The sequence below is a fragment of the Triticum dicoccoides genome, chromosome 4B, assembly GCF_002162155.2.
Source record: "Triticum dicoccoides isolate Atlit2015 ecotype Zavitan chromosome 4B, WEW_v2.0, whole genome shotgun sequence".
NCBI classification, from domain to species: domain Eukaryota; kingdom Viridiplantae; phylum Streptophyta; class Magnoliopsida; order Poales; family Poaceae; genus Triticum; species Triticum dicoccoides.
Window position 1 is genome coordinate 529,459,839 of NC_041387.1, and position 14,331 is coordinate 529,474,169.

A 14,331-nucleotide genomic window follows, 5' to 3' on the forward strand; every position below is an offset into this window, starting at 1 on the left:
AACCCTTTATATCGTCTTTGTACGTCTGGATTATCCGCTAACCCTCATATTCAGATCAAATGTAAAGAGAACGCGAGGGCTCGAGGATGCGCCCGGTCAGTTCTACACATAGGACGCGGCTCACCACGGACAACCTTTTTCTTTTTCTTTATTATTTCTTTTTCTCCCTTTTCATCTCCATCAATCACATGCAAGTGACCGGATATATAAAGGAGAAAATGAAAAATATGGCTGCATGGACGAATAAATAGAGACTCAAAACGAACACAACTGGACACTGGCCAGACCAGGCGCTTCCGCGAACATTTAGGGGGCCGGATTTGCATCTATAGGAAATTATTAGTATTCCTACGAAATTTTAGTACATATTTTCTACAAACTGAATGCATCTTTAGGAAATTTCCTCTAAAATCCTTGTTCCTATATTTTCTTTATGAAAATCCTCCAAACGGAATGAGGTCTCAGTGTTTATTATATCTCATTCTCTTGCGCACAAGATCGGAGGTAAACATGGCCCAACACAATTTCTGTCTCAAGAAAGGGGCCCGTACCGTACGAGACGATGTATTAGTTTCATCCCCACCTCGCTCAATCTCTATGGATCACAACAGTGAGCTGCTGTAGTAAAGAACAGGCACAAGAGGCTGACCTATTTCCTGCACTTCGTATGCCTCCCGAGCGCAAGCGCCTGAAAAACCTCAGCGCCTTAAAGCAGTGCTTGCTTATCCACCGGAGGATGCAGATCTGCCCTGCATTAAGGAACACAACAAACCAGCAGAGGAACAAATCCATTTCTTATCAAAACACGCCTTGTTTCTAGTTTTCCAAAGAGCGCAGCTGCCACTCCGGTGATCTGCATGTTACTATTGGGAAAATCCATCGAAAATATTGGGAAAACCACCCATGGCTGACGTTTGCCCCAATAGCCAAGCTAACCATGTAGAGCGATGCACATTCATTCAGTCCCTAAGTGCGCTACTGGCTATTCACATTAGCAAGTTAATACTTCCATTTTCAGGTCACTCACAAAAAAATAAAAAGGTCACATCTTCTGTTGCAGAACAGGTTCATGAGCACCTCCAAAGTGATAAATCGAGAGACAACAAAGTGTTTGCTTTCCTTCCCTCTAATTTCACACTTTTATTTCAGACAAAGATAGAGCTTGAATTAATTATAAAAAACATTTTATACAATGAGACTCCCAGCAGAGCGGGATGACAAATTTGGCTGACATCCTCCAAATCTCCTAATCGCAGGATTTCCTTGGTCTTTGCAAAATTTGGTAACACATCAAATAATCGGAATTGAGGGAGTAGTTCCAAACTTCCAATTCTACGCTCGTCATAACGTTGGTACACCATATGCAGTTTCAATTTCATATGAGAGATTGGACAGTGGTGTAATATCATGTGGTCCAACAGGCAGGCTAGACGTCCCCCACTGTATGAATTTTTTCAGGAAAGTTATATATAATAATGACAATAATCTGACAATATACATTGATTGTCTCTCAATAACATCCTGAATTGTTCATACCTGTTTGGAGAGGCAATATTGTCATCAGAAATGATGAAAGCAAAACGACTAACCAATATCTTCATATGAAATCAGAAATCTAGAAGGTTTACCTCCACAGGATAATAGTACAATGAACTCTTCAGAAGCATTCAACTATTTCCCTGGTCAACCAAATTTGTGCTCATCAAATAATGTTCGCCGTCATATGAATAACATGCTAAGTTGCTATTATTACATCAGTATCATCTCCATCGGGTGTGCTTTCAGCAGGGTGATGAACTCTTTGGCAATCCTCAGGCGGCAGCCGTCCAAACCGAGCCATTTTCTCAGTTAACCCGGCAATAGATTCTTCCCGGTTGGCAAGCTGCATAAGTATCTTGATTCTTCTAAATGAAACGCTGCTGGGTTTCTGCCCCAAATCAGTAATTTGATGGAAGCACCTCTCAGCCTCCTCCAGCTTCCCCTCGTCACATAACAGGTCAAACAAAACATCTGACACCAAGGTGAATGACCCAAACCCGTTCTCGACCATATCACCCCACAGCTCTAGTGCTTCTGCCACCTTACCATGCCGATGACATAACCTGATGATAAACATGCAAGACTGTGTGTTGGGGAAGCATCTTTCAGACCGCATCCGCTCATACAACAGCCACGCGCTACCAATGTCATACGCCCAGTAATAGAACCGGAAGAAAAGGTTATATGTCGTTGCATTCGGCATCAGTCCCCTCGATGCCATTTCGTCCGTCAACGCAAACGCATCACCAAGCCTCTTCGCTATAACAAAGTTCCGTATTGTGGCATTGTACGCCGCCACATCCGGGTGACATCCGAGCTCACGCATCTCCTTCAGCAGGTCTCTAGCCTTGTCAGGCTGGCCAACAAGTCCCAATCCGCCAATCAAACTCGTATAGGTGATGACATCGGGGGCAATTTCATTCCCCCGCATTTCATCGAGCAGCTTATAGGCCTTCTCCACGCCTCGGTTCTTGCAGTGGCAATCAATCAAAGAGTTGTAGGTGACCAAGTCAGGATCAATGCCGTGCTCTCGCATCTCTGCGAAGAACGCATCGGCATCCTCCGAAGACTTCCACCCAGAGAGCAGGATGTTGAAGGTATGGCGGTTCACCTGGAACTCGTGCTTGTGCGCGTGGTAGACGTTGCGCGCGTCGGACATGCTCTTCTCCTGGCAGAGCGTGCGGAGCAGCGCGTTGAAGAGGTCGGCCGACTCGGTGCCCTCGCGGCCGCGGAAGAGCCGCAAGAGGCGGCGGAAGGAGGCAACGGTCTCGCGAACGGAGCAGATCTTGGCGACGCGGCCGAGGACGACCATGGCGGTGTGCGCGGTGATGGAGTCGGGGCAGAGCCGGTGGATGGACTGGACGAGGTCCCACATGTGGGAGAAGCGGCGGGCGCGGCCGAGCACGTAGAGGGCCGTGTCGAGCGCGTAGGGGGAGGGCGCGACGCCGCAGCGGTCGGCGGCGAGCGAGAGGAGCGAGAGCGCGCGGAGTGGATCGCCGTGGGCGAAGCGGAAGCGGCGGAGGACGAGGTCGAGGAGCGGCGCCGAGAGCGGGACGGCGGAGGCGGAGAGCGCGGACTCCATGGCCGACGGCGTGGGCGCGGCCGTGACGATTTGGTAGACCGAGTCGGCGTCGGCCTCGGAGGCCGTGGCCTCGCCGGCGGCGGGGGCCGCGGGCAGCGGGGACGGCGGCGGCCTCCAGGGCGAGGAGATGTACTGGAACACCCGCCTCGCCGGCTTGGGCGGCATCTCTGGGAGGTGGGCGGCGTTTGTCGGAGGTTTTGGGGAGGGTTTTGGCGGCGTCGGCGCGGGGCGAGCGGCATGGAGGCTGCAGCCTGCAGCTTGGAAGGGGAATGCAAAGAGGGATGGTGCGTGCCGTGCGGTCGCAGCAGGAGCGGGCCGGCTCGAACAGTGTGATGGGCTAGAGTGGAATCTGAGTATTCACTTCGTGGCTCCTCACTTGGGCCATTGGGCTACGACCACTACGACCCAATACCACAACGACGTCCAGTCTCTTGCAAACATTCCGTAACAAAAAAGGCCGACACTACGCATGGCCGCACACGGCACACCATCTTTGTCTTTAAGATTGTCTATAAAAAAAATGTCTTTACGAAAAGCTGCGAGACATCTGCATTGGAAAATCTTTGCAACATGAACTACTTTCATGTTTTCACGTGATTTCATTGCCGAGGAGTAAAATATTCTAATAGGTAACCCGTGATTTACCTGATCATATTAATTTATACGTGTAAATAAATAGGATTATGTATTTAGTGAACACTTGTTTTGTAAGCACTTATTTATTTATTTTGCGGGGTAGAAGGGAGTTTTATTGCATTGTCACAGTGTTACAATCGAGAGGCCAAAGATCCTCAATACAAGGTGGAACCGAGTGAACCCACACAGCCGTGGTTCGCTCGGTGCGGCTATATTGCCAACCAATCTACTACACTATTCTGACTACAATGTAATTTCTGAGGTAAAAACTCCCTTTCCTTCATCAACTCTTTAATCTCCGGGATCAGATGCCCATATGCTGATTTGGTGAGGCCATCAGTAGCCAACACTCAGAGGCCAATCGCCGAGTCGGACTGCACAACCACCGGAAGTATTGTGTGTTGGATGGCCAAAGCCATACCCTGCATGATAGCATGGATCTCCGCCTCCAAAGCGTCATTACAGTTAAACATAGAGCGATAAGCCGCCAACAGTACCGTAACTGACCCATCCCTCAACACGATTTCGGTCGCTGCCGAACCATCTGCTTCCCGGAAGGATCCATCAATGGATAGTGCGACAGTCCCCGGCCCAGGAGCCGGCCATGGTGGTGCTGGCTGTTTGTACTATGTGTCGATCATCTGTTCCGAGACCGGCATTTTTTGCTTTTAGTATTTCTTCCATGGTAAAGCGACTGGCGAGCCAAATAGACTTGTAATAACTGTCCAGATAGTCCATTGTTGCCCCCACCGATGGTACATCCTTGACATGTGAGAAATCATTCCGCAACTGCCTACACCATAGCAGCATGATCACCATATCTCGAACCTGATCTGAGCATTGAGTGAGCAGCCTTGCCGGTATTGATCAGCAGTCTATCCGACGGGAGAGGCCATCTTGCGCGCATGTTTATCCACAGAGTACGCGCATGATCACATGTGATTAAGGCATGGAATTCATTCTCCTCCTCAACACCACATAGTGGGCAAGTAGATCGCTTAGAGACGTGTCTGTATTTTTTGCACGTCGCAGTCGGCAAGGCCCCGGTCACCACCTTCCAAACCGCTATCTTCATCTTCTGTGGCGCCGATGCTTTCCATACGCAGTTCCAAATTGATCTCCTGCCATTTGGTGCTTCTGAAGATGATCCTCCTGCAAAGGCTGCATCATGAGCACTTGTAGCCAATTTATAGGCACTTTTTTACTGAAAACCGCCCATTCTTCTCCGGGAACCAGGAGATAAAATCGCAACGCTGCCTTGGGGACGTTCTTATTTTCAGAATGTGATCAATGTCCATCTGCCAAAAGTGTTGCGTCAGCCTATCCAGCCGCCATGTACCATTCCCATCTAGGAAATCAAAGACTCGGTTTAGGCGGGACGTGCGCTTTGGTGTTATAGGCCGGAAAGACGATGCCCTCGGGATCCATGGATCCCTCCAGGTTCTTATATTTGAACCATTCCCAACTCGCCATATAATTCATGCTTTTAACAACTCGAGGCCGTGGAGGATACCTTTCCAGACCGCCGATCCATGGTTGGGGAATACCGTATCCAGCAGGTTGCCTGAGGGGTAGTACTTAGCCTTCAACAATCTGGCAGAAAGGTTATCCGGAGTGCCAATGGGACGCTAGGCCTGCTTAGCGAGAAGCGCTTGATTAAACGCTCTCATATCCCTGAACCCCAAGCCACCCATTGCCTTAGGTAATCTCATTTTATCCCAACTGAGCCACGCCATCTTGTTCTTTCCTTTCTCAACACCCCACCAGTACTGACGCATTAGCCTGGTCAATTCATCACACACCGAAGTTGGTAGTTTAAATACGCTCATGACATAAGCTGGAATGGCCTGGGCAACAGATTTTATTAGGATCTCCTTATTACCAGATGACATATATTGTTCGCTCCAGTCAATCATCCTCTTCCTTAATCTATCTTGAACCGTTTCAAAATTTCCTTTATTCATTCTACCTTCGGGCACCGGCAGACCAAGGTACTTAGGCTCGAAAACCTCCTGTTCAATCTCCAAAATTCTCTTCACCTCATCCACCACCGCAGGCAAGTAGGAGTCTGAGAATAGGATGGACCACTTTGCTGGATTAATTAACTGGCCCGTGGCCAACACATAGGTGTTCAACAAACCCTTCACTAGGTGTGCCTGCTGTTCTGAGGCTTCAAAAAACAAGAGTGAATCATCTGCAGATAGTAGATGTGAAATCTCTGGGGCCCTTCTACAAATTTTCACCCCTTTAAGACCATCCTCGGTCATTGCTTTATTTAACAGTGTAGACAGTGCATCGGCAATAAAGAGGAATAGAAAGGGGGATAAAGGGTCACCTTGACGTAGCCCTCTCGTCGACGTGAAAGACTCTAAGATCTTGCCATTGAACTTCACAGAATATTTCACCGAGGATACACAAGCCATAACACGAGAGATCCATGCTTGTGAGAACCCCCATTCGTGTAAGGCCCTCTCCAGAAACACCCAATCAACTCGATCATACGCTTTAGACAAGTCAAGCTTGTAGGCACAAAGAGCAGGATCATTTTCCTTCAGTGATTGAATATGATGTATGCATTCGAAAGCAATTATCGAATTATCTGTGATAAGCCTCTCTGGAACAAAAGCACTCAGATTTTCAGAGATCAGCTCCCCAAGCAGGGGCCTCAACCTATTAACCATGCACATTGAAACAATTTTATAAACGACATTGCAAAGACTAACTGGGCGAAAGTCTCTTAATTCTTGTGGATGTTGTATTTTCGGAATCAACACTATCGCCGTTTCATTTGCCCCCTCGGGCATGGTACCACTGACAAAAAACTTCTGTACTACACCAATGATATCCGTTTTCAACTCCTCCCAGTTTCTCTGATAAAAACGGGACGAAAAACCATCAATGCCTAGTGCTTTGATAGGACCTATTTGGAATAAAGCATGTGAGATTTCCTCTTCTAAATATGGTGCATCAAGAGCAATGTTCATTTCTGGGCTGACTTTTGGAAGAATGCAGTCCAGAACCGCAGAATAATCAAGGGTTGGATCCTTTGTGTAAACTTCTTTAAAGTATGAGGACGCCATTCTCTCCATATCAGTTGGAGCATTACACCAGGTCCCATCTGATTTCCGTAGACGTTGGATATAATTCCTTCGCGCCCTCCACACCGCCCGGCGGTGGAGATAGTTAGTATTGCACTCTCCCTCCTTAAGCCACGTGATACGTGACCTTTGGAGCCACATCATCTCCTCATGGTACAGGAGTTCGTCAAGTTGGTTCATCTTGCTTCGAATTTGAGACCGATCAGCCCCTGCCATCTGTAGCTCAGCTAACTGACCTCGTGGGGCCTCAATCTCTTTTATTACATTGCCAAAGTTTGCTTTACTCCATGCCTTTAAATCCCTCATGAGTTTTTTAGTGCCGCGGCAACCAAACCCAGATCGCCTAGTTGAGGGTTTCTAGCCCATCATCTCGACACCAGGGGGTGTCTTTCCCACATAATTTCATAACAGGGGGGCTGTCCACGCTGCCGGGCCATCTGAACCCCGCCCATTTGTATTAGGACTGGGCTATGATCAGACCACGGTGATGCCAAATGTACCACCTGTGTAGCTGGGAAGAGGTCACGTGATGACCCACAAGTGTAGGGGATCTATCGTAGTCCTTTCGATAAGTAAGAGTGTCGAACCCAACGAGGAGCAGAAGGAAATGACAAGCGGTTTTCAGTAAGGTATTCTCTGCAAGTACTGAAATTATCGGTAACACATAGTTTTGTGATAAGGTAATTCGTAACGGGTAACAAGTAACAAAAGTAAATAAGGTGCAGCAAGGTGGCCCAATCCTTTTTGTAGCAAAGGACAAGCCTGGACAAATTCTTATATGAAGGAAAACGCTCCCGAGGACACATGAGAATTATCGTCAAGCTAGTTTTTGTCATGCTCATATGATTTGCGTCCGTTACTTTGATAATTTGATATATGGGTGGACCGGTGCTTGGGTGCTGCCCTTCCTTGGACAAGCATCCCACCTATGTTTAACTACTCTCGCAAGCATCCGCAACTACGAAAGAAGAATTAAGGTGAACTTAACCATAGCATGAAACATATGGATCCAAATCAGCCCCTTACGAAGCAACACATAAACTAGGGTTTAAGCTTCTATCACTCTAGCAACACATCATCTACTTATTACTTCCCAATGCCTTCCCCTAGGCCCAAATAATGGTGAAGTGTCATGTAGTCGACGTTCACATGACACCACTAGAGGAAAGACAACATACATCTTATCAAAATATCAAACGAATACCAAATTCACATGACTACTTATAGCAAGACTTCTCTCATGTCCTCAGGAACAAACGTAACTACTCACAAATCATATTCATGTTCATGATTAGAGGGGTATTAATATGCATATAGGATCCAAACATATGATATTCCACCGAATAAACCAACTAGCATCAACTACAAGGAGTAATCAACACTACTAGCAACCGACAAGTACCAATCTAAGGCTTTGAGACAAAGGTCGGACACAAGAGATGAACTAGGGTTTGAGAGGAGATGGTGCTGGTGAAGATGTTGATGGAGATTGACCCCCTCCCATTGAGAGGATCGATGGTGATGACGATGGTGACGATTTCCCTCTCCCGGAGGGATGTTTCCTCGGTAGAACAGCTCCGCCGAAGCCCTAGATTGGTTCTGCCAAGGTTCCGTCTTGTGCCGGCGGTGTTTCGTCCCGAAACCTTCCTCCTGATTTTTTCAGGGTGAAAGACTTCATATAGCCAAAGATGGGCACCGGAGGCCTGCTAGGTGGCCCACGAGGCAGGGGGGTATGCCTAGGGGGTAGGGCACGCCCCCACCCTCGTGGACGGTGGGTGGCCCCCTCTGGTATTTTCTTTGCTCGGTATTTTTATTAATTCCAAAAATAACTTCCGTGGAGTTTCAGGACTTTTGGAGTTGTGCAGAATAGGTCTCTAATATTTGCTCCTTTTCTAGCCCAGAATTCCAGCTGCAAGCATTCTCCCTCTTCGTGTAAACCTTGTAAAATAAGGGAGAGAAAAGGCATAAGTATTGTGACATAATGAGTAATAACAACCTATAATGCAATAAATATCAATATCAAAGCATGATGCAAAATGGACGTATCATCACGCCACGCCTCATCCGCACACGCTCGATCAAGTCTAACTTGAACATTACGATTCCCCTCTTGTCCATTATTGTATGATAAGGTATGCCTGAGAATCCCAGATCCTCGAGCTCACATAGCAGCAAGCAGTCTCTGAAGGCTAGCACTTGCGTTTCTGATCTCAGATTCCTGGAAAGATGCTCATGTTGCCACATAGCTTCGTTGAAATCTCGACAAACCAACCACGGATCCTGTGAGCTTGCCCTGAGCCGAACTAGATGTTCCCACATCAGGTGTTTGTTTTCCGTTCTAGGCTCTCCATACACAAAGGTCCCTCTCCATGAGGTCCCACCACCCACATCATCAACATGAACATCAATATAGCGACTGCACGAATCCAAGGCAGTCACCGTCAGGGCTTCATCCCAAAAGAGGGCCAAACCACCACTTCTTCCATCCAAACTCACACCATGGAATCCTTTTAACCCCAATCTCCACTTCAGCTTCTCCATTCTCACCACATCTTGCCTAGTCTCACTTAAGAAGACTAGGTTGGGGACGTTGGCTTTAGTGAGGGCCAACACCTCTCGAACTGAGTCACTACTCGTTGGCAAGTTATTATCTGTAGCATCCACCCCAGTTCCATCGATTAGTGCTAACAGAGCTTTAGGAGCACCTGGAAAGCTTTGGAGACCCGTCTCGGCTTCATCCATATTCAGACGTTTCCTTGCATCCTTGTCCACCTCCATCCTAGCCACAACCTGCTTCACAGGGATTGTCGCCGTGTCTAGGGTTTCAGGGTCGGTCGCCTCCTCCCTTGGCGCTGACGGAGTAGTTTGGCTTCTCCCTTTGCCCGCCGGCCGGGGGCCAGGTTGCCTGCCTGCAGCCGCACTCTTTCCTGGCCTAGACGGCCCGTCCGCATATAACCAATTTCCATACTTCATTTGTTTCTTGTTGTGTATACCTAGCCCACACTCCTTATGATCATGGCCTATCAGTCCACACACGTTGCGAAAATGAGCTAGTTTCTCATAGCGAACAAGGTACACCTGTCTCTCCTTTGCTCGCACAATACTGACAAACTTGGTGAGGTTTTTTTTGATGTTGTGATTAACCCTTATCCTCACGTAATCCCCCCTCGTATTACCACTCAGTCGCATCTCCAATATCTCCCCAGCGCCCTTCAACAGTTTCTCGACTATGTGATCCTTGCAATAGGGATCCGGGAGCTTGTGAATCTGGAGCCATATCGGCATGTGATCAAACACCACCTCTTCAGCTCGACTGAATCCATCATACGTGCACAATAGCACCTCCATGTTGCGGAACAGCCATGGCCCTTGCTTCATGATCCTCTCCCAGTCCCCCAGGCACGAGGCCTGTACGACGAATCTGTTCGGCCCAACCCGCCGGAATCTAATGCCTTGTGCAGGGTTCCACGCCGCCTGCATCTCCTTGTAGAAGGACGACGGCGAAAAACTTTTTTTGGTATGAACCCTAGCAAGGGCTAACCAACGAACGCTCTCTTTGATCTCCGGGTCCTCATCATCGATCTCCACATCATCGAATTCTTCCTCATTGATATCCAGTTGGTCGAAAAAAAATTCAAGATCGGGAGCTGCGGTTACACCGCCGCCGCCGGCATAACCACCCCCGCCGCCGCCGTCATTGGTCGCCGAGTTTGCATCTGAGGAGGATTCCATCCCGAACGAGACGCCGTAGTGCAGGGGAACACCCCTGCGAGGATCGCCGGGATCGGATATAGGACTCTAAGGGGGCGAGTCGCGTCAGAGGAGAAAAACCCTAGTCGCGAGAGCTAGGAGAAAGTTCGTTCTCCACCGACGTTTGCGTCCTCTACAAGAAAAAAAATTGTAAGCACTTATTGACTTACTCCCTCCAGTTCTTTTTACTTCGCATACTTGTCTGAAGTTAAACTTCATACAGGTTGACGATATTTATGAGGACAAATATCAACATATATAATACTTAAGTTATACAATATGAAAATTAAATTCATGACGCGTCTAATGATATTGACTTTGTATTGTGAATGTTGATATTTTTTCTATAAAGTAGGTAAACTTTACAAAGTTTGACTGTGGATAAATCTTATATACGGAGTAAAAAAGGGCAGAGGGGAAGTACCAAGGAAAGTATCATAGGTAAGCATGACATGGGGTAGTTGAGGTGGCTTCAGGGTGATCTAGAAAAACAGATATGGGAGGAAAGAAAATCAAAACAAGGAGAGATGGGGCGGGGGCGAAGGTAATGTTGGACGAAGGAGGAGCGCACGATCAAACCTTACATTCTCTTTAGGTAGGAGATATTCTCAGCCATGGGAGTTATTTCTAAAAAAATGGTCCTCGATACAAACATTGTATGTGTAATGAATTAATGGTTGTCGAATTTGAATAAAAGTTATGTTATGATTCTCAAGAAGAAGAAGAAACTACGAGCCATGCCTTGTGTGCCTGATAAAATTACTCAAATAGAACATGCTTTCAAAAGAATGAAATGAAAGGGGTCCTATACAGTACTCGAACTTCGCGCAAATTGTCCTCCAAAAAGATTTAGTGCATCAGTAAATCGTGTAGGTGGGCTGGGCCCAATAGTTTATCTGTGCATGCGTCGTTCTCTAAGAAAAAAAAGATATTTATAAAATAATTAAAAGTCTAAGCATTTTTTTAATGTTCATGAACTGAAAATGATGATCCTATGAAAATTAAAAAAAGTTCATTTTTTATAAATTGTTCATTTATTGAAAAGATGTCCACAAATTAGAAAGTGATGAAAATCAGAAAGAAAAATAAAAGGAGAAAAAGACCAGAAGAAAACACATGTAGAAAACCGCTGATATTCAGCCAGCTCACCACATGCTCTGTTGTGCTATTTGTACTCTTGATCCTATTTTTCGCTATAACACCAAAAATAGGAAATTCCTGATCCGTTGTCGGTGTGTCTAAAAAAAGTCTCAGATCTAACAGAAAAAATCATATTCTTGGAGCGTCTACAGCCGCAAAGGATGACCACTCAAATGCCCGCGGACGCGTAAGCGGGCACGGACCGGACACTCCTCAAATAGTGTCCTCCACATCCGTGTATCTCGCATCCGATCCTTTATATCCATACTAAACCATGCAACATCGATCGAACTACGTAGATCAACAAACGGACATAGGCAAGCAAATTACTTTCACTACAAGTTCGGATGTTCAAACGACCACCAAAGTTCACATGAACGACACACAACTTGAAACTACATCTAAAACTTGAAATTAAGTAGAGAAAAGCGGATCTTCACCACTTCCGGGTTGGCCCCATCCCCTTCCGGTCGCTGGCGCAGCTGTAGCCGTCGGCGACTGGTGGAGGATCGTCCGAGTTGTCGGACGAGGAGCCGACGTTGTCGGAGGAGGAGGAGGAGGAGGAAGAGACGATGATGAGGCCCTTGAGGCATCGGGCGGTGAAAGAACATGCGGTGCCCCCATGTTTGGTTTTGGTAATTGATGACAATCTCTATGGACTAATGGTTGTCTTGAGTTATATTTGAAGAATTTGTCCATAGGCTTTTCTTGAAGTCCATGTGTTGGTTTCAAGGAGTTTATGAGTTGACCAAGGTGCTATTAAGGAATTATCCAAAGATTGTTCATGCGAGTGTTGAGCTTATTGCAAGCATGTCTTGAAGAAGAAGGTTGTGTGATCATTTATGTTTACCTTCAATACATCATCCAAATGAAGAGAGTTTCAAAGATTCAAGGTTGATCAAGACTAAGTCAATAGTGAATCAAGTTGATTAACTCACAAAGCGTAGAAGATGTACCGAGAGGGATCAAGTGATCCCATGGTATGGTAAGCATTGTCCATTGCACTTTGTGTACTAACCCATGGTCTATGTGAGAGTTCTATGTGGGGTTAGGAATGTATCCATGGGCTTGCATCAAGAGGAAGATATCATACAACCCATGGAAAGGATGACATCAAGTGGTGATTGTCATCAAGATTGCCGTGTGCAAGTTCAAGTGGAGCATCACGAAGAGATCAAGTGCTTGAATCTTTCCATCCATTGTGGTGTCAATGGACTTGTGAAGATGAGCCGAAGAGTGGCTCACCCATAGTGGACTATGGGGGAGCAATCATCTAGTCTTCATCGAGCCAACACAATCAAGAAAGGTGGTCCAACTTGAGGGAGTGAAGATCGTCATCATCTAGTTCAAGTGGACCATGTGCAAGGCAAAGGTTTGCCCTTGATATGTTTTCTATTTTGCCGGTCTCATGGTAGTTGTGGGAGACCGGGTTATAGGATCGATTGCCGTACTATCAAGGGGGGGCTCTCGATGAGTTGCTTGATCGTATCATTCGTAGAGAGCTCAAACCATTGCATCCTTGCATCATGTTTCTCGGTTCTTGTTTGATTCTCTTTGTGAGTCTTAGAGCTTATGGTCATCTTGATGACAAGCTTGAGTTCATCGAAAACGGAGTTTGCATGCGTCTTCTATGATGTTTTCGGTGTTGGAGGTTTTACCGGTCTTCTCCGAGGAAGGGTTCTCACCATTTTCTTTTGGGCCTTTTCTCATTTGCTTATTATTGGTATTTCTATCAAGATTGTGTTAGTCCTTGTTGTTAGCTTTCCAACAAACTTGGTTTCGTTGAATTCGGAGTCCGTTTGCAAAAGTTGTGGTTGTTTTGGTGAAGGCTGCAGCGGTACTACCGCGACTAGAGCGGATGTAATTTTTTACTACCGCTCTAGAGCGGTACTACCGCGGCTCCTAAGCGGTAGTATCGCCCCGGACCAAAAACTCATGTTTTCTCTCTCGTTTGGGCTGTTTTGAGCGTGCTAAGCGATAGTACCGCTCCTCCAAGCGGTAGTACCGCTTGTGCACGACTTGAGCACATAACGGTTGGATTCGGGAGGTCCTATAAAAGGGGGTCTTCTTCCCCATTGAACCTTATCCTTTTGAGCTCGTGTTCTTCCTGAAGGAAATATGCCCTAGAGGCAATAATAAAGTTATTATTTATTTCTTTATTTCATGATAAATGTTTATTATTCATGCTAGAATTGTATTAACCGGAAACATAATACATGTGTGAATACATAGACAAACATAGTGTCACTAGTATGCCTCTACTTGACTAGCTCGTTGAATCAAAGATGGTTAAGTTTCCTAGCCATAGACATGAGTTGTCATTTGATTAACGGGATCACATCATTAGGAGAATGATGTGATTGACATGACCCATTCCGTTAGCCTAGCACTTGATCGTTTAGTATGTTGCTATTGCTTTCTTCATGACTTATACATGTTCCTGTAACTATGAGATTATGCAACTCCCGTTTACCGGAGGAACACTTTGGGTGCTACCAAACGTCACAACGTAACTGGGTGATTATAAAGGAGTACTACAGGTGTCTCCGAAGGTACATGTTGAGTTGGCATATTTTGAGATTAGGT

The 14,331-nt window shown here is 46.4% G+C and overlaps 1 protein-coding gene across 2 annotated transcripts; it reads right to left on the reverse strand.

The window, feature by feature from the left end:
* Positions 1-956: 956 nt before the first annotated feature.
* On the reverse strand, positions 957-3,350 carry LOC119291278 (putative pentatricopeptide repeat-containing protein At1g02420). Of its 2 annotated transcripts, XM_037570008.1 has the most exons (3): positions 1,754-3,350; positions 1,629-1,679; positions 957-1,536 (listed from the first exon to the last, which is right to left on the reverse strand). In XM_037570008.1, exons 1-2 carry the CDS (start codon positions 3,284-3,286, stop codon positions 1,668-1,670), a joined length of 1,545 nt encoding a protein of 514 aa, XP_037425905.1. In that variant the 5' UTR covers positions 3,287-3,350; the 3' UTR covers positions 957-1,536; positions 1,629-1,667. The 2 variants fall into 2 exon arrangements, 1 of the variants encoding a protein (XP_037425905.1); XR_005142322.1 differs by having other exon boundaries at positions 958-1,536; positions 1,629-3,350.
* Between the last annotated feature and the right edge of the window lie 10,981 nt (positions 3,351-14,331).